This window comes from Onychostruthus taczanowskii, unplaced genomic scaffold, assembly GCF_017590055.1.
Source record: "Onychostruthus taczanowskii isolate IOZ18803 unplaced genomic scaffold, ASM1759005v1 scaffold24, whole genome shotgun sequence".
Lineage (NCBI taxonomy): Eukaryota > Metazoa > Chordata > Aves > Passeriformes > Passeridae > Onychostruthus > Onychostruthus taczanowskii.
Genome location: NW_024499684.1, coordinates 4,096,385 through 4,123,578, shown reverse-complemented (window position 1 = coordinate 4,123,578; position 27,194 = coordinate 4,096,385). Strand labels below are relative to the sequence as shown.

Here is a 27,194-nt window from a genome sequence, read left to right as displayed (position 1 = left end):
GCGGGGGACGAGCGGCGAGCCCGGGGAGGGTTTGCCCGGAGCCCCGCCGGGCAGCGCGGCCGCGGCCCCCGCGCCGCGCAGACGGAGCCGGTTTTGTGCCCCGCTGGGCAAAGGGAGAGCGCCGGCTCCTCCCGGCATCGGGGCACCGGCCCCGGGGGACCCCATCCCGCCCCAGCATCGCCTTGCCCCGGCCCGGCGCGGCCCCGTGTTGGCGGAGCGTCGGGGCACTCCGCGGCGGGGAGGAGGCGGGGGCGCCGGAGCTGACGGCGCGGGATTGATTGGAAACGGGGAGAAACGGAGTGACAGGAGGGACACCGGGTGGCCTGAGCGAAGCGACGGCTCTTGCTACAGGTGACCGCACGGAACACGCCGCGGGGAGGTCGGGACGCTGCGGGATGGGGGCAATGAGGGGAACAGAAGCCGAGCAGAAGGGAAACAGCGAGGGAGGAGGGAGCGGGCAGGTGCCACCCGCGGGGCCGGTGACACCCGCGGGGCCGGTGACACCCGCGGGGCTGCTCGGGGGTCGGTCCCGCGTGTGGCCGCGGCTCCGGGCGGGCGCTGTCCGCGGTGCTGAAGCCCCGACGGGGCGGCCCCGACCCCGCGGACGGAAGCCCCGGCTCCGGCTCCGTCCTCCCCCCGGCGCCTGCAAAACTCCCTGCGACTTGGAGGCCGGTGATGGAGTTGGCTTCCTCCTTACGTCACCCCCAGTCGGTGCTGTTTGTTGATTCCGCACGGGTATTTTGGAGCTGCCTGGCAGCCCGGCGAGGTGTGCTCCAGCAGCGCTGTTCAAAAGCCTCGTCTCTGCTCTCACGGCTGCTCTGCAGCCCGGGTGTTGTGGCCTGTTAAATGATAGTTTATACAGATGGACTCGGTGCCCTCCTGGCACAGGCTGTGCCCAGTGCTCCAACGCAGGGTTTCTGGAAGCAGCACCTCTGGAGAGGAGGGGGAAGCCCTGTCTGGCCGACCCCATAGAAGATTTTTGTCTCAAAAGAGCCATGTCTGATTTAATCTAGTGTATTAAGTGATTAATTCTCCCAGTGTCCCTGAGTAGCAGGCAAATAGATTTTAGCATGCCAAGGCATTTGTTTAACTGCCCAAAAACTGTCACGAGAGCAAAAGTCTGATTGCTAAAGATATTTACATGTGTTTGTTATATTGGTACACATTGCTAAGGCATGTGACTTAGCAGAGTTGAAAAACATATTGTAAATAAACAAAAACCCTCAAATAAGCCAAAAACAACACTAGAGAGAAAAGTTACCTAGATTAAACTCAGCATCTGTTGTTAAAATGTACTGCTCCATGGGGAATCTGTTGCAGGAGAACAGAGAATTAGGGGCTCTCGCAGAGGTCCAAGGAATGATTTCCCATTTTCATCTATTAAAGGGGGTAAATTTTTCCAACAAAACAGTTACTGATGAGTAGTAAATAGTGTAAACAAGGAATCTTGGGTCCTCTTGACATGAACTCAAATGTGCAGTACATATCTGAGAAGACAACACAGATGCAATAGCTGTGATAAGACAAGTCATTGAACAAGAACAAGGGAAAAAAAGGCTTGTTTAGTTGCTCTTCAGTAAGTGGAGATGTAGGAAGGAAATTTTACCTCAGCCCTTGAAAACAGACTGCTGGAGTACAGCAGACATCAACAAAAATGACAACAAAAATGGAAGTAAGGGGGAAAAAAAAAAAAAAAAGAAAAGAAAAGCCAAAACCTGTCAAGGACTGGAGAAAGGCTCTTACAGAGGAAGAATTACAGCACCTGAGAATTCACTTCATTAAAAAGCAGGGAGGGAAGTGATGTGAATCCTTGAATCTAAGAGCCTACAGAAAGAAATTACCAGGCACTGAGTTATTCCTCTGTCTGCCAAAGAGAGGCACAACACGAGCTGCTGCCGAGATGCTAAAGCCAAAACATTCCAGTTTAAGGGAGGCATCACATTTTTGAACAGAGGAGTGCTGATGACCTGATGAAGGAGCCATCAGAAAATGTGCTGGATTCTCCATCTGTTTGTGTCAAGGTTTGATGTCCTCCCAAAATATGCAACTTAGGCAAAGCAAGGCACTGAGCTCCCTGCAGCAGTAATTGCCTGGAAACTAATGGCCTGAGACTCAGACAGAATTAACTCCGAGGATTTTATGGTACCTTTGGTCCTTAATTCCCCAAATAAGGCACAGAGATGTTACAACTTTAATTCCAGGTGCCCCAGATATCCCTCTAGATAACTACTACCCCCCCAGTGGGTGGGATCTTTAACCACATGCCAAGAGCAGAGTTAATAAGTTACCAAATTTTATTTTGAATACTCCAGTTTTCCAACTGATCTCATTAATTAACTCTCTCCCAAAATAATATCTTTCTTTGTGCATGTTGCATAAAGTGAAGCATTTTAAGACATAAATCATTCTCCTCAGGGAGTTATTCATGACTCTCAAGTCAAGACATATCTTATCCTTCTCTAATTTTTTTTGGATTATATGAAAATGATGAAAATTTATTCTTTGTGTAACTTCAGAGTCTCAGATGGGATCATATCAGGAAGGATTCCAGCCAAAATCAGTTTAAAGGATATATTTGTAGGCTGGTTTGACACTACTTCCTTCTGAAGACAGTCTGTTTTCTCAGTTCTGAAATCACGCACATATAACAAAATCTCTTCCATGCTCCCTTAAAGGCAACAGGAGATTTTCTAGAAAATTCAATGAGAACAGGAAAGCCTCCTAATAGCTAAATTAATGGTTTTTCTCTGAAGCCCTGCAACATTCAAGCAAATAGGATGCCAAGAACTTACACAAACGTAAACACAATCCTGAGCTCTTCAAGATGCCAATCAAAAAAAAAAAAAAATAAAAGAGGATAACAGAGCAGTCTGTAACTGATTTATTAGTCCCCAAATAATCAAAACTTTGCTTTCTGAGTACCTGAGATATTAAAATCATCGGAATGTTTAAGCAACATATTGTTGTTTGGATTATTAAGACATTTTAAAAACAAGAATGTAAAAACAAAGCAAATACTTCTTCAGCTGTGCGTAGCAGTGGGATCTGTATGTCACACAAAAACAACATGAGCAGAGGGGCAGCGTGTGTGACTCTCATATTAATAAAAAAAAAATTTAAAACCCCAAATCACTCCCAGATTTGTGCCCTCTATAATACATAAAGCCATGGTTGGGTCTGAGCTTGTCAGTCTGTGAGAGGGAGATCACAGGTATGCAAAGTATCCAGAGCCCAGAAATACAGCAGGCATTTTTCAGCTGCTTCCTATGGATATGGAAACCTGGCCAGTCTCACCTCAGTCCAGGGTGAGTCTGCTGAACTCATTAAACCACCCACGTGTAAATGGGAGCAGACTCAGATGCACAGAGAGTCCCAAGACATTTTTCGTTTACAAGGAATTAGACATAGCTAAGCTGTGGTTGTCAACAGGAAAATGCCAAAACTGAAAGAACTGAAAACTGTAATTTTTCTCTTGTATATTGAGAAAAATTCTCTTGAGTTTCCTTGGCTTATTGCATAGCAGCCCTGCTTCCAGATTCTTCAGGGGACTGGGTGCTCTGGCCAGCATTTATGTCCCCACCACAGCCCATCCCCTGCTGTCACCAGGCTGGAACATCTCTAAGAGAAAACAATTTTTTCCCCACAATAAAACTGTCAGAGCAAAGCCCAGGCACTTATGAAACAAAGCCAGCGAGGTGGAGCCACACAGCACATGACTCCATTGTTTCTGTTCCTCTGCACAGTCACTGTATCCATAATTCATTGAAAGTCATGATACCATAAATTAAATCCACCTGGCAGGTGAACAGCAGAGCTTCTGCAGCACATGTGTTTCCAGCACCACATCCTAATTCTGAGAGGACAGGATCAAAGTGGCTTGCTGCCTACAGGGAAATGGGTTTCTGTTGCCATGCTACAACTGCCTATGAGTGCATCTGTGTCAAAACTTTAGTAAAAATCTATAAAACCACACATGGCCTCAGGACAGCCCCTTTCAGCAGCCATTGGCTCTTGTTTATTGGTGACCATGACCTCAGTTGGTGGTTTGGGCCATTCCTCCTGCACATCCTCAGCTTCCTGGGTGTGGGCTGAGTCTTCCTCAACAAAGTTTTTTAAAGCTGAGGATGGAAACACCCCTTTGTGCACCACTTGCACACCTGCAGCACAATTAAAATTTAGCTTTGAACGTGTGCCTGAGCATTGCTGAACCAGGTGTTAATGCTGGACCTGTTGAGCTGTGCTAGATGGGCCACTGCCCCGTGGTGCTCAGCAATGCCAGGGTGGCTCCAGGCAGGATTTGGGCATCCTGGTGTGGTAGTGAAGGAAACATCTGCCTCTCCTGGCTGTCCTTCCCTCCCAGGTGGGAACAGGCAGGAAGCTCTGGGCACAGGTCTCACACCATTCCAGCCCTGGAGCGACGGGCTCGGGAAGCATCTGGAATCTCCAGAGCCTTGTCTAAGACACCTGGGCACCAGCAGACATGTTCCACTCATTAAACAACTGGCTGGGAAGCAACAGGGACTGGGAGATGTGCAATTAATAAGCAGGGTCACCAGCTCTGCTCGAAGGAAATTAAGACAGAAAGAAGCAATATGTCCTTTGGCTGGGAGCTCTGGCACAAACAGGAGCTACAGCAGCAGCATTCCAGCAGCTCTCCTCTCACTCATGTGCAGGCACAGCAGTGGAATTGTGCTTGCCAGGCAGGGCAGCACACCGTGGGGACACTCTACTGACTGTAGCTGGGAGACAAAAATCTCAGTGAAAGAGGTAATAAAAGAAAATTAAAAAAAAAAAAAAAAATCTAGTTGGCTCACACCAATTCCCTTGCTACAAAAGGACATCTCCAGGCAGTGCATGTGCATTGCTCAGGAATATTCTCATACTCTAACTTTTATGCTATTATCACTTTTAAGAACACATAATTCTTCATTTAATTCTGCTCCTCTAGTACCATCCTAGAGACTGATTTAGTGTTAGTCTGCAGTAAATTTGTAACTCACTGGGAAAAAAGCCCTCCTGCTCCAGCACCAGGTATTACTCACATTACACATCACTTAGGTGTTGCAGTGCCTTTGCTTGACTGATGGTGATGAATGACTAAACATATGAACTCCATTCTAAATCATCATCTTTGATCCACTTGTGATCACATTACTCATATAATCGGTTGTGCTGAAATGGAGCAGAATTACTCATGTAAGGCAAGGGGATTTTGTCCTAGTGAATAAGAAGAATAAGCAGCAAAATGTAATAAAATCAGCAGGAGCTGCTATTCACTTCCTTGGAGATGCATTGAACCTACCTCAGGCTTCTGCTGAGGAATTTAGACACAGGTTGCAACCAGCCAAATTCCCCCCAGCTCAAGGCTCCTATTTGCATATGCAAAAATCTCCCACTGATTTGCATATGCTACTACTGCTTCTTCTGGAACTTTTAGTAGGCTTGGGATTGAAGAATACATTTTTCCAGCTTCTTCTGAGGAAAGCAGTTGTTTGAGATCCTCTCCTGCATTAATTAGCTGATAGCCAAAATAGTGGAAGTGGGGCAGTGAGGCATAATCAATTACATTTGTACAACTGCTGATGGAACACGATAAGTAATTAATGAGACCATGTGCACGTACAAAAGATAAATGCATTTGAAACTCGGCAAGAGCGAGTAATGGTGTTTGTAAGTTTGATGTGCTTACTGTGTAAAAGACCAGTTCAGACTCCTACTGAATTATTACAGAAAGGTGGAAAGACTGCTGGTGAGTGAGAGTCAGCACTGAGAGGAAAAAGCCCAGCAGTTTCTTAGTGGGGAATAAAGGAATCTCTACAAAACCAGCAATCTTCAAAATAAAACTAGAGGTTTAAAAACAGTGGATTTTCAGATCCTGTATTTGATATAGAGGGGAATTTTTTCCTTGTTTGGATGACAAAGCCTTAGTGTTAAATCAGTTCTTTACTGAAAGATTTGTGTGCTCGTCACTGGGTTCAAAACCCTACCCAGAAATGAAATAAGTTGTCATAATGATGTATCAGCCAGACTCTTGCAAGAGTAAAAATCCATTTTGTTTAGAGAGCCTCACACATTAATAAATAACCCATTCTGTGAATTATGTCCAATGAAAAAAGCTCTCCTGTCTGGCCTGCAGCAAACCATAATGACTTTCATTCTGCGATGTAAAAGTATGGATCCACTGAGGAAAGAAAAAGAAAACACAGCCCAGTAATTACAGAGATTTCCTCTTGTGTGTTATTAAAGCAAAGACAGTTTTTAAAGGAGTATAATTCTAGAGCAAACTGTCTGATAGCCCAGATCTAGAGTTTCAGTGATAAAAAGGTACTGTTGTCCATTCTCACTGCGAGATTTGGTACAGAAAATGTGTTATCTCATCAAAATGGTAATTACTGAAAGTACAACCTACTACCTGAAAGCAGGAAAAAGCTCAGAATCACAAACTCAAGGCTGCAGCCATCCCACTGATGCTGCTGGCAGTGGTACTGTCAGAGGAATCTACGCCCAGCATTGCAAATGGGCAACTCACTACATTCCAGAAAAATCAGATGATGCTTCTCCTCTTGTGACAGCTCAGGGTCTGGAACTGCTACTCCCAAAACCTGAGGCTGCAGAAGGATGTGCCAGCATATTTGCAAGGCCAGGCTGGATGGAATCCTAGGCAATCTGCTCTAGTGGAAGGTGTCCCTGCACATGTCACAGGTTGGGTTGGAATGAGGTGATCTTTAGGATTCTGTCCAACTCAAACCATTCTATGAATCTACGAGTCTGTGTGAGGCAAATCTGCATTCTTGGGCAGATTTAAACACCCCTCCCATGGTGTTTAAAAACCTGAACCTCGGTACATTGGTCCTTGAAACCCTGAGCACCTAGACCTGTGAACCCAAATTTCCTTTAGGAGTTTCATTGTTCGACACCACTGCAGTTTGTGACTGCAGAAAGGTGGGGGAGGCTGTGCTCAGAGAACTGGTATCAATATCTGCACTTGGAATGCAAAATCACACAGCACCACAAATGAGCATTTGAAAGTGCACAGAGCCTCCAGGGTCCTTCTGCAGACGAGCACGTGCAGGTACAAAACCAATATTGACTTCAACAAGGCACGTCTAGGGGACCGTTAATCATTTTTAGCATTGTTTCTCTTCTGCTTCCATAGAAAACCCAGACAGATTAACCACCACACACTTCTTTAAGGCAGTGAATTTATCCATTTTACTGGTGGAGCAAGAAATTTTACTCATTTCATGTAGTTTCACTACTCTCCTAGAGGGAGCCTGTCAGAACAGCTCCAAGATATTCCTGGTTCCCCACCTCCTGCTCAGCTCACCCATCTATTGATTTGCCATTTCCCTGCATTGTTGCAATTTTTAAGGCTTCCCACCTCCAGACAACAGCAAAAAACGAGACCTTTTTGCAAATGTGCAAACTGATTATACCTCTTACTCTGTAGTTCTCGCTCTTTTTTTTCTTCTTCTTTTTTTTTTTTTTCCCCTTTCTGGTGGTTAAATATCTTTGTTGCAAAGCCAAATAGAGCACTTCATGCATATTGCATTATTCCAGCTCGGCATGCACTGACTCCTCTATCTGTCATACCCTGCATCCATTCCTACTCTATTCTGCACCATGGGAGTGATTGGTAGCCATGCAAAAAGGGCAGAAAACAAGTGGAAAACCAAAATGCCAGACATTGGACTGGGACAGGTGGATTTACCAAGGGGAAGGATGTGCCTGCAAGGATGTGCATGAGCATCTCCAAAAGGAATATTTCAGCTTCCATCCCATTCAGGCTGTAGGAACTGTAGGTGCTCCACACGAATCCAGCCCCTAGGAAGGAGGAAAATACTGCTCCTTTCAGTCCCAGAGCTGTTTCTCACTAGCCTGCTGCTCCAGAGGATCCCAAGGGAGCCTGGACCAGCTGCTTGTGAAGTTGGCATGTAATTAATGCTGGCAAAGTTTAGAACAGCTCAGTATCAAGGGATCTGCTGGCCTTCCCTGTGGCACGCTCCAATTTCACTTCTGAATGCATCACCTCATCTCCCACCTCATCCAGGCAGGAAGATGAGCCCTCAGCTACCAAACCCTTCTTATTGCTCACCTGCATGGGCACAGATCAGTGCTCAAATATTGATTTGCTATTTACTTAGGAAATGGGAAGCACCAGCTGCAAGACCCATCCTTCCCTCTGCCTTTTCCCTGATTATCCAGGCTGTCCAGTCTCTCCCCAGCAAGGACAGCAGCTAAACCATCACACTGTATCCCCCTGAAGGCTGGGAAGAGGGAGAAAGGGTGATCTCTGTGTACAAGCTAATTATATCACTGGATTACACATTTATGCTCTTTTAATACTTGCACTATAGACTGGAATACAAAGTTTAGGAATTCCTGGGGGCTGCCTCTGGGTGCATGGCACCCTTGCCTTATGTCTTTGGTCAAAAATAAACATTTCCTCATTTATTTTGCTTATTTGTCAAAAGAAGATAATGATGTTTAGCCATCTTACAGCAGTGCTAACACTGCTGAAGCACTCAGTATAACCTTGATAGAAGCATGATAGAAAAGTGCTGTTCAACCTCTTCTCTTCCATTTTTCCAAGAAGACACAGAGAAAATATCCAATTTTTTTCAGCTGATGCACAGAGAAAGCTGGTCTTAAACATGAAGTGTTATCAGTGGTTTAATTTAGCAACTACTGTAGTTTAAATTAACCACAGCTCCATTTGAACTGCTCGAGCAGAGGTAAAAATGGAAAGATTAAAAATAAGAAAAGCCCAAAAATTACCAGCAAAGGCACAAGGCCAGATTGCTGAAGCTGGACCCACGTGAGCAGCGCCAGGACCGGCAGGGACCAGCCCTCGCTCTCGGCTCTGTGCCTGCCTTTTAAATCGCTTTTAGGAGGGCTGGTGATGGAGACAGAGCCAGCTTTTACAGTGGCAGCCCAGCTGGGGATCAGCACTGTAAAAACAAGCGCATAAAGCTCCAAATCAAATCGCACTCGTAATGAAAACATTTCGGGGCCGCGCATCCCGGCAGAAGCATCCCTGCGCTCGGAGCTGCTGCCCGGCTGACGTCAGCCTCTCCCTGCTGGAGGAGCTGGGATGAAATCCATCCCCTGAGCCTCTCCAGACAAACCCGCCCCGCCGTTACCCAGCTCACGATTAAAGGGAAAAGGGAAGGGGCAGCAGGGAGGTCAGCCTAGCACGTTTGCTCCTTTTTTTTCTTGTTCTTTTTCTGGGATTGCAGCGGGGTTTGCTGCCAGGAGATGCCTTTGCCATCATCTCGGGCTACCTCCAGTATCCCTTTGAGCCTTTGGGGCTCTGTTTGTCCGGGGGTGATGTTGGCACACAGTCCCTGCTGGAGCACGGAGTGGGTCTGAGGGCTGATGCTCCTGCACCATAAACATCAGAATTAATATTCCTGAGGTCCACAGCAGGCATTGCCTTGGGGGTTCACAGGAACCTGTTTCAATCCCAGATTTCTGAATCACAGCTCCTCTGGGCAAGGAGAAAGGGACTGTCCCCCTAAAAACCTCTGCAGCAAACGGGGCACTGGTGTCCTGCATGCCAGGGCCAGATCCATGCTGATCCGGCTGCTGGAGGCATCAGCAATCTTTCCTCTGCAGTAATTACTCTGTGAGCCAAGGAAAACCAGGGAAAACCCAACCTTTTCCTCTTAATGAGTGCCCCTGCCTGGCTTTCCATCAATACAACACCAGGAGCTCTCTTTGTTCTATTTACCACCATCGATGTTCTGTTCCTTGTCGCATTCCCAGCAGATTTTAATAGACATCTTTGCTCATGGATACCCCTACAGACTTCTGGAGAGAGGGGAGTCATTAACAGGAAATCAAAAGCCACCCCAAGGCACAGGTGTGGTTTGGGGACAATTTTCTAGAGAAGCTGGAGCCATGGGGGGTGATGAGGATGGGAGATGCTGGGGGGGGCACTGTGCTGCATCTCCCCAGCAGAACGAGTTTTATACCAGGAATAATTCAGCATCAACCCAGACACTAAGGAAAATCCATGCCTGTAAACACCTATGTCTCTCCTTCTGGCTCGATTGCAGTTTTAGTCAATTTACCCTGATGAAGAGGAGTGTTTTGGTACAAACAGTGGTGCTGACAAGCACATGGTGGCAGCAGCAAGTGCCAGCCAGCAAGGAAAACCAACCCCAACAGCCTGATGGTGGAAAGCTGAGCAGCTCCAAAACCCAGCTTCAGCTTGCCCCCTCTGACCCACAGCTCCCTTCATCTTCCTGGGTTTATGGTGAAGAGATTAAAAAAAAACCAAAACAAAACAAGTAAAAATTCCTTTTGCTTCCCAGTGTCTGCTTCTAGACAGGCAGGGTGAGTGGAGCAGAGCAGGAGTGAGCTGCCCCTGCCCCATGGAGGTGGTTGCCATCCACGACATATTTTATCCTGGTTTCAAATGGAGAGAAAGGATATTTTCCAAGATACATAGCAGCAATATGCTGGTCTTGCTTAAACATCTGAAACAGTTTTGAATGACTGCTTTAATTGAGCATAGCAGCAATTATAGAGTTATTTCATTTCAGAGGTTTTGAAAGGTTTTTTTGTTTTTTTGTTTTTTTTCCTTGATGACTTATAGGAGAAGACTAAACCCCATGAATTGCAGGGCTCTGTTGGGCTGCCATGCAGGAGGACCTGGTCACAGGCCAGACCCAGGCAGCTGGAACAGCTCAGCAGCCTAAATCTGGGTGCATCACTAATCCACCAGCCAGTTCCCGCTTTAAATTTAAACCATTTAAAATATTTAAAGGCTTTTTTCATCATTTTAGCAGTTAAGATTATTCCAGAACAAGACTGCCCTGTCTTCTCTTGGGGTTCTTTGCAATACTGATAAGAAAGTGATTTCTATACCATGATGTGGCTTGAGAGTGTACTGGGCTGTCCAAATCAGTCATCTCTCTTCAGGCTGAGGAATTCACTAATTTTTCCAGTGTGAATGTGAATTCCTTCATTAAGGAGCATATGCCACCCTTCCCAAAGCCTTCATCAGACACCCAGAGACACGATGATGAAAAACTGGGGTCCCAATCCCACTTAAAACACAGGACAGGTCTTCCCATGCCAGAGCATGACTTGGAGATGGCACCTAGGACCAGCCTGAAGCTTTGATGCCTTCATCCCACACCATCCTACCTCTTCTGAAGACCCAGCTACTTCACTGGTTTAATTAAATTTCATGCAAACCCTAGCACAGAAATCCAAGTCTTTCAAACTCAACTAAAAGAAGTCACAAAGATCAAGGAAAATAATTAAATAAAGGATGGAAAGTGGGAAGCACAGTAAGACTTTTTCCAGCCCACACTCCAGAGGTGCCATGCTTTGGATAAAAGGATTAATTTTGGGTGTTTTTTCTTAGAGTTGTTGTTTTCCACATGGCTAAAACACAATTCTGGCAAAGCAGAGCCACTGTGGAGGTGCCAGGGCAGGAGCACGTTGCCCTGAGGGGAAAAGGAGGCTCAGAGGGGACCTTATTGATCTCTACAGCTGAAAGGATGTTGGAACCAGGTGGGAGTCAGTCTCTTCTCCCAAGCAACAGGTGACAGGATGAGAGGAAATGATCTCAGTTGTGCCAGGGGAGGTTTAGATTGGATATTATGAAAAATTTCTTCATGGGAAGGGATGTCAAGCACTGGAACACACTGCCCAGGGAATTGGTGGAGTCTCCGCCCTTGGGGGGATTTAACAGAGGCAGAGATTTGGCGCTTGAGAACGTAGGTTAATGGTGGGAGTTGATAATCTCAAGTTCTTTTCAAAGCTAAACACTTCCATGTTTATTCCATGAGAACAGGTCTGTTTCATCCTGGCTGGTGCAAACCCAACAAAAAAACCTTCCTTTAAGCCAGAAAGTAAAACCTCACCTGTGAGCCAGCCCATCCCACAGCCAGCTGACTCCTTGAGCAACCCAAAAGACAAACCCAGGTTTTATTCTCAACCCAAAGATCCACATTTGCTCAGTAACAATTTCTCATTATTATTCCTAGCTGGAGCATGCAGCCTTTCAACCTGTGGTTGCTCGAGGTAAAAAATCAGCACAAGTTGAACAGTGATCAACTAAAACATGAAATGAATGCTGTGTTTCATTAATAAACTTCAGCAACACAAGGCTGCCTTGTGGACACAATGTAATTTGTTTTGGATGTAAAGATGAAAAAAATAAGTGTTCTGTCTTCAAGGCAATTAAAATAAAAGAATATTTCTGTATTGAAAGGGAAGAAGCTGCCAGGTAAAAATTCATATTTGATAAACTATTTTTCCTGTTCCCTTGTATTAGCTTGCAGCTTGTCAGTTCTTCTTGGTTTGCTCAAAGTCAAGAAGTGATTTTGTGTCACCTGGAAGTCCCTGCTGCTGGTACTATGAGAACAACACAGTTTGCTGAAGAGCAGCAGAAAGGGTGGGAGGGAGGGAGGGAGGGAGGAAGGGGGGAATGGGAGTTGCTGAATTGTTCTTGAAAATAGGACTGGGGATGAAAAAAGCACAGAGAAAGAGGAAACCAAGACAAGGCCACGATTGTTGAGACAATCCTAGAGCACGTGGGTTCAGACAAGATAATTTAAAAGTGTTAAAAATGGCTGCAGCTGGCCGTGCTGTCAGTCACTCACTCCCCAGTGGCCAGTGGAGCCCACACTGCTCCTGCTGAGCTTCTCTCCCAGTTTGCCTTAACTACAGGCTCGAAGTCACACTCTGTCCCCACCAGGGCCCAGTGGCCACCAGCACCTCACAGTTACACGTAGCCACCATCATTTTTGGCAGCAACTAAGCCATGTAATGAGAATTGGGAGGAAATCAGGTCGCTGCTGTTTGTAGCGCTGTGGTAATGACTGAGGCTAAACCCATGTGAACACAAAGGAGGGCAGTGCATCGCTGTTGTACAAAAGAACTGAGGGTGCTGTACAAAACAACTGAGGGTGGAGAAAAGAGATTTCTCCACAGCACCAGCAGCATTGGTCAAAACAAAGCTCTGCCAGCACCGGAGCCCACCAAAAACCAATTTAGGGAGCCCTTTTGATTCTTTTTTTTTTTTCCTGCTGTTTCAGTCCAAAACTCTGTTCCCCTCTCTCGCAGGGCTGCCAGCACAGGATGGAAACACAGCCACAGCCCTGAGTGGGTGCTGCTGACCCTGTCCGTGGCCCAGCTTTGCCCAGCCCAGCACCATGAGTGGCTTCCTCTCTCGGCTGGACCCGCGGCGGGTGCCCTGGGGGGCGGCGGGCCATGCCCTGCGCGCCCGCGTCCTGCGCACCAAGCCCGTGGAGTCCATGCTGGAGGGCAGCGGGGCCGCGGCCAGCCAGGGCGCCCGGCTGGCCAAGGTGCTCACCACCCTCGACCTCATCTCCCTGGGCGTCGGGAGCTGCGTGGGCACCGGCATGTACGTGGTGTCCGGCCTGGTGGCCAAGGAGATGGCGGGGCCCGGCGTCATTGTGTCCTTCATCATCGCTGCCGTCGCGTCCATCTTGTCAGGTGAGGTTTTGGGTAATGTGCCATTTCCTGCATCCTCTCCTTTCATGGGCGGACACCTATCCACCATCATAAGCTACAAGGAGGCAGCACCCTCCCAAGCAACTCAAAACCGTTTCCCACAGGTCTCACACAGCTCATGGGGTGTGCTGTCCCTCGTTGTCAAAATATCAGACCAAACCTTGTACTGGGAACCAGCAGCCAAGCATTATCCTGATCAGCTGCCAATGGCTTCTACAATAATGCAGCCTGTGGGCAATATTTTTGAGATATTTGAGAGTTTTGCAGAGTGTGTCCTAGGCCGTGAGTGTGGCCAAGCCACAGCACTGGAGCGAGAGCTTGTAGGAGACTCAGCTCCAACAGGAAAGATGTCAGTGGCTTGGGCAGTACCAGGGCCAGCTTCTTTTGTTGACATGGCTAACAGTTAAAAAATTGCTCAGTTAGTTCTGGAGTTGATTTCATTGGCTCCCATTCATTCAGGGTCAGTCTTTGAATTTCCAAACAAAAAAAAAAAAAAAGAACAAAAAAACCAAACAGCAAACAAATGTGCAGGGAGAGAGAAATGATGTATTTTAGTGAAAACACGGTGAATTCTATCTCCTCCGTAGGAACCCAGCTGAGCATATGGCTCAAGCTGCAGTTTCTCCATGAAGCCAGTACTGCTGGCATTTGTCCTTTCCAGATCAGTGCTAACACGATGATGTGATGTTCCTGCTCTCTCTACTCAGAGGACTTTGCATGCTGTGTCAGTCTGGTATCCAGCTTTTGTCTGTGAGTTGGATAAAGAAACCTGAGCAAATGGCAAAAGGCTTTGATAGAAGAGCCAACACAGCGAAGTGACCCAGATCAGCTTTTCAAAACTCTGGATTTTTGTCATGAGACGTGGAAGCACATCATGGTCTTTCTCTGGAGTTTGCAGATCTCCACTGAGATCCCACCAAAGTGAGTGGGAGTTTGAACCCCTGATGTCCCTGCAGCCCAGAGACACAACCCTGGCCCAGCCTAGGGATAGTCCTCAGGCTCTCTCCAAAGCCCACAACAAGAGCTGAGAGTTTGCACTGAGATCCAGCGTTTATTTTGGGTGCCCAACACAACAAATGAACCAAAATGCTTGTTTTTTATCCAAGGCAGTAGATAGCATCAGTGTCTCTCCTTCCCCACCGCCTGCTTTCTCTCCTCTGTAAAGGTTTTGTTGGCGGTGATGCAAACCAAGAGCAAAGGGAGTTTGGGTGGGTCTCTACTAACAAAAACACTCTGTTCTCCAAAAGGGGTTTTTTCACCCCAGACGTGAGCCTTGCCCCGCGTGAGCTCCTCCCGCCTTTGCCCACAGGAGCCTGCGCCGCTTCCCACTCCGCTTTCATCTCCCCTTGCTTTTGTAGCCCTGGGAAAGTGTTTTGTGAGGGATGCAGTGTTTTGATAGTCTCCTTGGCTGCTTCCTCACTTCATCGTTAACGCTGCTGTTGTTTGTAACAGCAACACTTTTTTGGCAAGTAAAGCCAAGTAAGAATTCAGGAGCTGGACGGGCTGTTAGACTCCTTGGGGATGTGATTTCAGCTCTCCCGTTGTGGTCATGCCTGGTGTGCCAGGCACTGAGTTTGGACAAGTGTGCACAAACAGATTTTAAGGAGTTTTTGCTTTGTCCATCACAGATCACTAAGTCAAACCCCGCTGCTTGCAAAAGTGAGCCCAGAAGGATTTTAGATTTTAAAAAACCCCAAAAAACAGACAAACCAAAACCATCCAGAAGGTTATCTGCCTTCCCAGGGAGACAGCCATAGGGAAGCCCTGCCACAGGGAAGCCTCTTTGCACTATTAAGCCTGGTTTCAGAAAGGTACTTTTCCAATTTCATCTACTCAACAAATTCCACTTATGCCTTCCATAGTTTTAAGCAACACATACCTCATCAGGGTACTCATAAACACACTATAATTGGTTGAACTGATAAAGCAAATCAATCTCTTCTCTTCTCTCACTAGAAGGCCTTTCATTCATCTCTCAAGTAGAAATGCTTGCCCAGCTTCTCTCCACAAAGCCCGCAGTGCACTTCAGGCTCCTGCCATCAGCTGTGACCACCAGCATTCCCCACTTTCACCCCTGTTTATCCAAAACCCCTCCTTAGGAAAAATCAGCAGTTTGCATCTCACCCATCACTCTCTCCACAGCCTTTCCCACCAGCCATTTCTTATCCTTTTAGTGATCTTCTCTCCTAAAGCAATAACCTAGTTTGGAGCACAGTGCCGCACTTACCTGATGGTGGTACAGGAACAGGATCAGCAGCAGCCAGGATGCACAATGGAACAGGGGAGCTGAGCATGTGCCTCAGGTGCTGCTGGCTGCAGGATGAGGGCTGGGCTGAGGGGCTGCACCTGCAGCTGCCTGGGAGTCATGGGAGTCCTTGCTCTGTGGAAGATTTCTTTATGGAGCTGCCTTTTATCTATCAGCACATGGTGATCATGAATGCAATGGACAGGCACAGTGGCTTGATGAAAATAATATGCTTCCTCAATAAGTTGGCTGCTCTTGGTTGATGAGAGATGGTCCCTCTGAATTTCTGGTGTGGTAGCATGAATTATTTGGAGTTACCTCCAGAGCAGCTGAAAGGCCCCTCTCAGAAGTTGTTTTTCACCTGAATCATCACTGCCATCATGCCAGTGCCCTGTGGGATGTCTCATGGTTCCTGTGTAGCCTCGTGCCAAGTATCAGTGGCAGGGTCAGCACCCACATCACAGCCACCACCATGCCAGCACACCAAAAGCACCAGCTCTCATGCCACCAGTTGTGCTGCCCAGTGGCTGCTCTGTGGGTGGGATCTTGGAAAGACCAAGACCACTCAGCTGTGTTTATGTCCTGCTGAACAATGTCAGTGACTGTATAATTACACAAGTGTAATGACTGTCGCACCAATTGCACAAGGGTAGCAGATATTCAAGGAAAAGAAATTATCCTCTGTAGAATGCTTGGTCTTTCAAAAAACCACTGTGTTGTCTTGTTTTCTTCAGAAATTGCAAACACTCTTGACTGGGGGGAAGAAGGTAAATCTGTCTCCAAATTAAACAGTTGTGACAGGGAGGATGTACCCAACCTCTCTCTGCAGTTCCAGAGCTGGGCTGGCTGTGCAGGAGCACTGGGAGAGCTGCATTCCTCTGGTTACAGGGGAACAAGGTGCTGAATAGCTTGAACTGCCAAGGAGTTCAAGCTCCTGAGTAACACAGTTTTATTGTGCAGTTAGATTATTTAAAAAAAATAATTAAAAAAAATTAATACAACAACAATAGTAATAATACAGTGCAAATGCAACAGATATTAGTATCTATTGTATATATGTTTGTGTATAATACATACTGACACCTAATGCTGATATTCTCAACCTATTGCTGTACCCAACCCCTAGTGAAAAACAGCCCTTCTCTTTTGGGATCCAAGTAGAATAACCAAAAACTCCAACATTTTATACATATTCATTTCTTTGCTTTAGCATTATCGTTGTGTGTTGATAACCATCTTCTTCAATCATTATCTTGTCATTGGCTAAAATGAGAGCTGCCTACAAGAAAGTGTGTGTGTATATATATATTTTTTTTTTTCTTTTAAGGCCATCAAGGAGAGAAACTAGATACTTGTCTTCGTCAGAGCACCAGTTTCATAAATCATTCAGTCCTGTAGTTATCTGTGAACGCCGTACCTTTGCCAAGTACATGCATTTTTCATCAGCTTTGAATAATGACTGTCGGTAGGGCTGGATGGATGATGGAAACCTCTTGTGGCTCCCGTTGGGCTGCTTTACAGAAATCAAGTTTTGAAGAGTCCCATTGCAAAGCAACCCACATTCAAGTTAAGCAGTAAATGGAATATAAAAATCCTCCAAAAGCAAGAAAACAAGCACCACCAAATTCAGCTTAAGAGATTCAACAACTCTGTATTTGTACAGTGTAAAAACAGCACTTAAGGAAGAGCAGCCACCTCATAACATTTTTATAAATTATTCATTCCCCTCTCTGTACTAAACTGATTGCAAATTTGAAGCAATTATTATCTTCTAAATGGAGAATATCAGTTGATAGAGAGCTCAATAATTACTATGTGTTAATCAATGATAGTAACAGCCTTAACCAATTCACCATTATGAACTTTACTGGGGTCTTTGGGGCAGGGGCCTAATCAATGTTAAACATGCAGGACCCTTCCAGCACTTCTTCAGAATAATATTTGGGGAATTTGAGACTAAGTTAATCCATTATTTTTTTTTTTAAAAGCTAATGGTTGTTTTAATACATCAACGTGTCAAGGTCAAGTTTTTATTAAAAATTTTCCTGACATAGTAAGCACACAAGGAGTTCAAAAATTATTGAAGTCTGATGAATTCTCCTCCCAAACATTTACAGTTAAATACTTCTTTTTGCTTTTCTTTTCTTCTTCTGCACAGTTAGTTTTGCAAATATTCCTTAGAAGACTTAAATAAAATATTTTTTAAGTGTTAAAATAAGTTATGTTCTCTATGTAAGACGTCTTCAAACTCCTCTTGCCTGGGTATGAACAAAAGCAGGGATGATCAGGACAGTGCTCATGCCTGGATCTGCAGAGCAGTAATGCAGGATGAGTGTTTGGGGATTGGAAGTTTGGGACAGAGAGAGGTGTACCCTTCTGTAAGCCCTCCTGTGGCATCTTCCTCTGGGATGAGACCGTGCAGCACTGGTCCAGGATCCCATGTAAACGTCTGGCTGGTTTGAACTGTGTCTTCTCAAAAAGAAAATCCCAGAAATATTTCCTAGTGGAAATATTTCTGGTTTTTAAGCCAAGAAACGGGGGAAGGAGGGTCACCATGCGATCTCCCAGTGCTCCTGATGTTGTCTGCGCTCCTGACACCTGCTAGCACCACCGGGAAGGTGGCACCAAGGCAGTTCTACTTTTTCCATTTCCCTTTTTCCTTACACCTCTTCCTGCTTTTCCAAACAGGCGTTTGCTACGCCGAGTTCGGCGTGCGGGTCCCCAAGACTACGGGCTCTGCCTACACCTACAGCTACGTGACCGTGGGGGAGTTCGTGGCATTCTTCATCGGCTGGAACCTCATCCTGGAGTACCTGATCGGGACGGCCGCGGGTGCCAGCGCCCTCAGCAGCATGTTTGACTCGCTGGCCAACCACACCATCAGCCGCTGGATGATCAACAGCGTGGGCACGCTCAACGGCCTGGGTGCGTCCTGCTGGGCTGAGGTGTTGGTGATGTTTGTCTCCAGGACAAGAGAAGAGATGAATCTGACTCCATGTTTCTTAGAAGGCTTAGTATCATATTATATTATATTAAAAGATATTGTATACTAAAACTATACTAGACTATAGAGAAAGGATGCATCAGAAAGCTAGAAAAGAATGCATAATAAAAACCCGTCACAGACCAGAGAGTCCGGCACTGCTGGACTGGGATTGGTCTTTAAGTAAGAACAATTCACATGGAACCAATCAAAGATGCACCTGCCACATTCCAAAGCAGCAAAAGACAGGGAGAAGCAGCCAGATTATATTGTTTTTCTTTTCCTCTGAGGCTTCTCATCTTCCCAGGAGAAGAAATCCTGGGCAAAGGAATTTTTCATAAAATATCATGGTGACACAGAGACACCTCCATTAATTCGGGCCTGAAAAGTAATTGGAAACTCATCAGGAGTCAGACATGGATATCAGGCTTCATTCATTATTTACTGTCTGTCTGGCTCTGGTGTTTTGCCTCAGCAGCCTGGCACACAGGCAGGATTGGAGATGGGATGGGATATGGGATACTTTGAGCCCCTTTGGGATGAGCTGGCATTTGGAATGCATGCACAGAAATAGTTGAATGACGGAGAGTAAGGGCAGCACAAAAACCCTTCACCCAGTGCAAACACTCTGCTTGATCCCCTTGAGGCACACCCAGAATTTTGTTAGAGAACACAAGCTGGTGTCTGCTGCACTGCTGGGGACTGGGGGCTGTGGTGGTCCTGCATGACCAGCAGTTCCAGCAACAGTCCATGAATCCTACCAGCAAGCAAACCAGCCAGCTGTCCTGTGTCATGAAAACTTCATAGCTGATTGATTTTTAATGAGTACTTGGCAGATACATGTTATGCAAATTGGGACACAGTCATTGGTTTGCTGCTCTCCCAAAAGTCTGAACAGTGTCTTGAGACACCGAGATTTATCACCTTAATTAAACAACTTTATCTAGTGGAGACATGGGCCTCTGGAGGCCACTTTTGCAATGAGACCAAAGAGTTCTGCAAAACTTCAAGGTCTGAAAAGTGTTTAAAACTCTTCCCCAGAGTTCCTGGATATTCTGTGGATGGAGAGTAGCACATCTCTTTTCTCTCACTTAGGGAAAGGAGAGGAGTCGTACCCCGACCTTCTTGCTCTGGTCATTGCTGTCATTGTCACCATCATTGTGGCCATGGGGGTGAAGAACTCAGTGGGACTGAACAACGTGCTCAATGTCATTAACTTGGCAGTTTGGGTCTTCATCATGATTGCTGGTCTGTTCTACATCAAAAGTGACAACTGGGCTGAAGGGCAATTCCTGCCATTTGGATGGCCGGGGGTAAGTCCTGGGAGCACAGAGGGACACACAGCACCTAAGTGCTGCCACACACTCAGCCTTGCTCATGGTGTACACACCCCAATTCTGCTGTACCCTCCAGAACCCAGCCCTGCTAAATCCACCTGGGCTTTGGCCAGAGACCTCCAAATCCCAGGAGTGCAGGCTTGGATCCAGACCTGCTCTTTCCACCAAACCCAAAGAGTACGGCAATGCTTCATCTCCTAACTCCTCTTAGCATAAAGCCAGAACTTTTCCAAAATGTCCTTCTGCAGAGTCAAACTCCACATGGAGGTATCCCCAAGGAAATTAATTGCCAGGCAATGGAGCAAAATGCTGTGGCTCTCTGAGACAGGGCACTCCAGAGAGCTGTCTCAGCCTCTGCAGAGCGGGGAGATACTTTTGTTGGCTGGTTTTCAACAACAATGTTCTCAAGTATTTGTTTTGAGCACTTCATAATGCCACCTGCCAGTACTTATTTTATGGATGTTCCCTCAAAGCTTACTGAGAATTTGGACATATTTGGCTTTTTTAGCTTGCTTGCACTGGTTTTTATCCAAGGATGAACAGAGACTGAAAATATCTCAGCTGGCCTAAACCCAAGATAATTTCTCAGATTTACACTGCTCAACTCCATTGGGGTTTTGTGCAGAAAAATAAGCAAGAAAGTAAAGTAAACCACGAATCTTGGTTATTGAAAGGGTCCCAAACTGCCATACAGTCCCTGCACCTTCCTCCAGTAAATCAATACCTCTTTGCCAGAGAACAACAGTGAGGAGAAGAGCTCTGAGGCTTACTTGAGAACAGAGATCATATTTACCTTTGGGTTGCACTTGGGTTGTTATACCATGCAACAGGAGTGAAAAAGAGAAAACAGAAAATATCTCTTTTGCTCCAATTCAGTACATCAAATAGTGAAAAAGAGAAAACAGAAAATATCTCTTTTGCTCCAATTCAGTACACCAAATATCTCTTGGCATGGAAAAAAAATAGTTCTAAAAGATAGACATCTCTTTTGCTCCAATTCAGTACATCAAATATCTCTTGGCATGAAAAAAAAAAAAAATAGTTCTAAAAGATAGATGCATATTCAAAACACAAAACAACTCAGTAGGGTGGTCTCATCCTTTTCAGGTGCATTGTCTCACAAGTTGTTTGCAAAAGTAAATCCATCACCAAGCACAAGTGTGAGAACCCCAACAGCATAGGGCATATTTTAAAAGGGTAATTACAGGCAGTCCCTGAAAGAGGTGAGTTTTACTGTGTGCAGTATCACTAGACAGCTCAGATGACAGAGGTGTGATGGACAGGTGGTACCCAGCAAGCTCCAAGGCTTTCACAGCTCCAGATCAGCCAGGCAGTCTTCACCCTGCTCCAGCATTCCTTTCCTATAAATGTCCTCGCTAATATTGTATATTTTTAAAAATCACATTAAAAAAAAAATAACCAAACAGTACAAATAATTCCTCATCCAAGTGCTCCAATGTGTGCTCCTAACCTGTCTGCAGCTTCCAAGTAAAACAGAGGTTGTTTGGGAAGCGGCTCACATCTGACAGCTGCTGCTCTCTCCTGCTTCCTCTGCAAGCAGATCTTGCTGCCACATGAGACATCTTGCTAAGGCAGAACATGCAAACATGTTCCAGATCCCTACTCATAAAAATGGATTTGGGGTGGAGGATTGTTAAAGCAAACCTGAAATTGGTTGATTGTCTCCTCTGACACTGGCAGGATCTCCCCGCGTATTCAGGCACTGCAGGTTTGTGGGGTGAGCTGCAGATGCCTCCATGGCTCAGGGCACAGGTTGAAATCTTTTCCCCAGACCAGATTAGTGGGCTAGGGGTGCTCCCAGGGTCAGTCCCCAGAGCTACATGTACACTCCCTGACCTGTGGCCACTCACCCTTTAGCTCACACAAGGCACAACAGCGCTGCTCCATTTTTGCTCAGCTCCCTCTCCCTGGCTGGGTGCCAGCCTCCCTCCCGGCACCCAGATGTTTGATCCTCCCCACAGGTGCTCAAGGGGGCTGCAACCTGTTTCTACGCCTTCATTGGCTTCGACATCATTGCTACCACGGGAGAGGAGGCGAAGAACCCCAACACCTCCATCCCCTACGCCATCACAGCCTCGCTCGTCACGTGCCTGACAGCTTATGTGTCTGTAAGTAGTCCCTGCACAGGTGTGAGTGTACATAAATATGTATGTATGCATGTAAATATATATATATATATGTACCATGTGAGTCCTTCTGGGCACCTGCACAGCGCCTGCCAAGGCTCCTCTCCATTTGTCCCCAGGCTCCTGTCACCTGACAAGACCCCTCTGCCAGCTGCAGGGACCTGGTGGCAGGCAGTTTTTTCTCATCCCTGTCCACAGCTATTTTTGCACCCAGGAGAGAAGCAAAGAAGGAGCAGCAGCATTGCAGCATCCTTTCTCTGTGTTTCTGGGAAAAGCAGCACTGCCTCTGCTGGAGATATGGGAGAGGATCCAAGTGAGGGAAGGATAGGCAGGGATGGCTGTGTGAGATTGCACTGCTCTGCACCCCAATAAAAGCATGCCTGTGCTCAGAGTTTGTCCTTGCAAAAGAGCAAAAATTAGTTATGAAAGAAAAAAAACACTGTTCTGATCATTTCAAAGAAACTCATCTCTCCCGCATGGGACTGGGCTTCTCATGAAAACAAATTCTTTGACTCCAATAGGGTCAGAGTGCTGCTCCAAGCAATGCAGTCTGGATTTGGGGTCTGCCCCAGCATTATTTCCCACACAGGAATGCAGCCAAAGTGAGTGTTACTAACCCTGCCAGTCCCACCAGCCTCACCAGTCCCACTTGACTCCTGCATCACCCCTCAAGTGAGGTTCAAGCATCCCCTTCTTGCTTTTGAGTAGCAAATACTAAGACTCCACAGTTTTTGGGATTAACCACCCTACAGCAAAGTGCAAACAGACCTAATTCCAGCATTTTACATCCCCTCCACCCTGAGAATCCCCAGCAGCCCCCAGTGCTGATGCTGACACCCCTGTTCTGCTCCTCTTGCCTTGCCCAGGTGAGCATGATCCTCACGCTGATGGTGCCCTACGATGCCATCGACACCGAGTCCCCACTGATGGAAATGTTCGTGGTCCATGGCTTCTATGCAGCCAAATTCATCGTTGCCATTGGGTCCGTGGCCGGCCTCACCGTCAGCTTGCTGGGCTCCCTCTTCCCAATGCCCAGAGTCATTTACGCCATGGCTGGTGATGGGCTGCTCTTCAGGTCAGTCATACCCATGCTGGCATTTATTTCTGGCCTCTTAGGATCTGAGGGGAAATTGTGCTGGAGGGTTTGGGGGTCCCAACACCCTGACAGTGTTGTCACTGCAGGGAGCAGTGGGCATGCACAGACAAGGTGGGTGCAGAGTGGGGCACAAGACAAAGCATTGTCCTAAGGGGAAAATATCAGGAAGCAGTCTACCCTAGAGTTTCTCATTTGGTGCTGTTACCCAGAGATTTTGATTATGTGGGGATGAGTGTTTAATTCAAGAGCTACTTGCAAAGGAGAGCAGTTTATATGGATAAAATCTGGGAAGTATCCAAGTGCTCCTTGCAGAGCTGGTCAGACCCAGATCTAACTCCAAATTCAACTTCAGCAGTGTTGCCATTCCCCACCTGGAATTAAAGTTCCAAAAAGCAGCAAGACCTGAAGGGATCCCTGAGACTGTCCCCTGCAACCAGGGAAGGGTTATTGCAACAGGAAACCTCTGTGATTTTAACTTTCTGTGACTGTTCTGTGCCCCAGGTTTTTGTCCCACGTCAGCTCTTACACAGAGACCCCTGTCGTGGCTTGTATCGTGTCCGGGTTCCTGGCAGCTCTGCTCTCCTTGCTGGTCAGCCTGAGGGACCTGATTGAGATGATGTCCATTGGCACCCTGCTCGCCTACACGCTGGTGTCCGTCTGCGTCCTGCTCCTGCGGTACCAGCCCGAGAGCGACATCGACGGCTTCGTCAAATTCCTCTCCGAGGAGCACACCAAGAAGAAGGAGGGCATCCTGGCCGACTGTGAGAAGGAAGCTTGCTCTCCTGGGAGCGAAGGAGAGGAGTTCTCTGGCCCACCGACCAACACGTGCGGGGCAAAAAATCTGCCGTCGCTAGGAGATAACGAGATGCTAATTGGGAAATCCGATAAATCCGCCTACAACGTGAATCACCCCAATTACGGCACCGTCGACATGACCTCGGGGATAGAGGCAGATGAGTCTGAGAACATCTATCTCATCAAACTGAAGAAGCTGATTGGCCCTCGGTACTACACGATGCGGATCCACCTCGGGCTGCCGGGTAAAATGGATCGCCCAACGGCGGCCACGGGCCACACGGTCACCACCTGTGTGCTCCTGCTCTTTGTCCTCATGTTCATCTTCTGCTCCTTCATCATTTTTGGGTCAGACTACATTTCTGAGCAGAGCTGGTGGGCTGTCCTCCTGGTGGTGCTGATGGTCCTGCTCATCGCTGTGCTGGTGTTTGTGATCTTGCAGCAGCCAGAAAACCCCAAGAAGCTGCCCTACATGGCCCCGTGTCTGCCCTTCGTCCCTGCCTTCGCCATGCTGGTGAATATCTATCTCATGCTGAAGCTCTCCACAGTCACGTGGATCCGATTTGCTGTCTGGTGTTTTGTGGGTGAGTCCCAGGTTCATTTATTTTGATTTTTTCACTGACACTCTTTTGGAAGGGTGTTGATAATAACAACTTCCCTAATTAGAGTGCATAGGCTGATGCCTGGGAAATACCCAGTCCTTCTCATCTGCCCCTTGCCATCCTAAAGTTTTTAGAAATCTGATTTTATCCAGCCCCTGAACCACAGCTAAATGGAAAATTACACCTCCAGAAAACATCAGTTTCATGAAAAGGTGACTATTTTGATGGCTTTTTTGATGTAAAGTAGGCGGGTTCTGCAAATTGCCTCACAGGCAGGTTTTGTACAGAAATCAGCCTGATTTCTTGCTCAGTCACCCACTTCAGCTTTTCAGCAGCCCACACCAGTATTTCAGCACTGCTTTTCCAAAGTCCAGAGCTGCCCAATCCTAGAAGCCCTGGGAAAGTCAGATCTGTAGACTGTATCTCCTTTTAGCCCAAGTTCTTATCTTTGGGGTAGGGGCATCTTAGGACTCACAGACTCTGTTGTGGATCCTTTTTTTCCTCACATTTAGGCTTTCTGACACATAACCAGGAATCTAGCATATCCATAGTGCTTTACTTTGCAATCCACTTAGTCCACAAGCGCAAGAGAATAAAGCAGATCTCATAGCTCCTCCAAGTTGAGCCATTGGGCAGGGGCTGTTATCTGCATTTTTGGGCTGGAGAAGACATACTCAGTGCTTTTTTGGCTCTTGAAGTCAACACATGAAGCCGCAAATCCAGGGAAAGCCCTTCTACCTGGAAAAAAATATTACTCCAAAGCATCAATTTAATCTGCTGTGATTAAGCTCTTTCCTCTGTGGGTATAATGAACACCTCTTGAGCTACCAGCAGTGGAAACTAATCAATTAAACCACTGCATTAGGTGTGATAAGCTCCACCAGCCCACCCATGGCTGTTGGGGATGGGACATCTCATTGGTTTTTCTGGCAGAGATTAGTCCTCCATGGCTAGTCCATGGCATGTGGAGTCTGGATTTCTCTGTGCAGATGTAGGTTAATCCCATGATCCACTGGAAATCAGATGTCTGGATATATTTGCTGCCAGTGAAAGCATTTGTGCAGGAAGGTGAAATCAGGTGGGGTTAGCGGGGTTGGTGAGTAGCTGAGGTCCAACCCTCTCCCTCTTGCCCACCCCAGGTCTGCTCATCTACTTTGGCTATGGGATGTGGAACAGCACGCTGGAGATCAGCGCCCGGGAGGAGGCCCTGCACCAGAGCACCTACCAGCGCTACGACGTGGACGTCGACCCCTTCTCCGTGGACGACGGCTTCTCCTTCGCCCCCGAGGGCGAGAGCTACCCAGCCTGGGGTCCTTCTGAGGACAAGAGCTTCTCGTACCAGCAAATGGCAGGCGCCAAGGAAAGCCATCGGACAAGTGGCAGGTCGAAAAGCAAAGGCCGGCACAAACCGCCGTCGGATGCTCTGATCGCCAACGACGAGTTGGACTACTCGCCCGAGTAGTGGGACGGGCAGCGGGGCGCCGTGCCGCCCAGGAAATGAGGAAGGGTCCCCGTGGCTCCCCCATCCTGCCCCATCCTCCCTGGGTCCTCCACCGCCCTGCTCACCTCTGGTACTCGGGACGCGCTCTGCGATTGCCGTTGACCCCGAACCAAAACTGCCCTTGGCCCGTCCCAGCTCCACCAGTCAGGTCTTGTTCTGGTGAATGCTGGCTGATCCCCCGGCACTGGCTGATCTCCCAGCACCAGCTGCACCAGTGGAGGCAGCGGAGTGGGAGATGTGCCAAACCAGGAGGGTGGTGAGAGGTGGAAGGAGCCACATGAGGGGACAAGTCAAATTGTCCCTGGGGAATGTCCACCCAATGGTCGCAGCGGGGGGATGCCACTCTAAAATTTTTGGCACTTTCTTGGCATGTGTGTTTTTTTCCTTTGATCCACCTAGAAATGATAGCTGAGCCAGAGGCACAGAGAGGTGGGTAGGTGCAAAATGGAGATGGACACACTCGTCCCTGGGAGTAGCTCAGAGGTGCATAGTTGGCTCCATCACACAGTGTTTCCATGGCCCGTTCTGGCACGCTGCACAGAGCAGTGCTTCCCCCACATCCATCCCCACACCCCAAACCCCAATACTGTTATTCAAAATCAGTTCATGTCTCAGTCCATCCTTTAAGTCCTAGCAAGGCCCAACACCCCAGATCTTTGGCTGGGAGCCTGATCCCATTCCTGGTCACAGTGAGGACTGTGACCCACTCTTGGCTCAACCCTCTCTGTACAAATGGTCAACATTCCTCTGAGCATCACCAGTTTAAGGTTGGGCACTGCTTCCACCACCTTGTGTCTTTTACAAAAATTCCCTCATCGTGCTGGGCACCTTCCAGTGCTCACTCTGTCCTCAGTGCTCCAGACACCCATCCATGCCCTCACAAGACAGCATCCATGGGTCAGCCACATCCGGGCAGAGCTGGGCCACGGGTAGCAAGCAGAGAGGACTTGGCGGCTGAAATCTAGCTCCCTACTGCCGTCTGCACCTTGTA

The 27,194-nt window shown here is 47.3% G+C and overlaps 1 protein-coding gene across 1 annotated transcript; it reads left to right on the top strand.

The window, feature by feature from the left end:
• The first annotated feature begins 280 nt into the window (after nt 1-280).
• On the top strand, nt 281-26,812 carry SLC7A14 (solute carrier family 7 member 14). The gene is made up of 8 exons (XM_041405872.1): nt 281-351; nt 13,087-13,479; nt 18,431-18,667; nt 19,821-20,038; nt 22,045-22,191; nt 23,076-23,284; nt 23,807-24,684; nt 25,842-26,812. The coding sequence occupies exons 2-8, from the start codon at nt 13,176-13,178 to the stop codon at nt 26,162-26,164; spliced, it is 2,316 nt and encodes a 771-aa protein (XP_041261806.1). The 5' UTR covers nt 281-351; nt 13,087-13,175; the 3' UTR covers nt 26,165-26,812.
• Nucleotides 26,813-27,194: the final 382 nt, after the last annotated feature.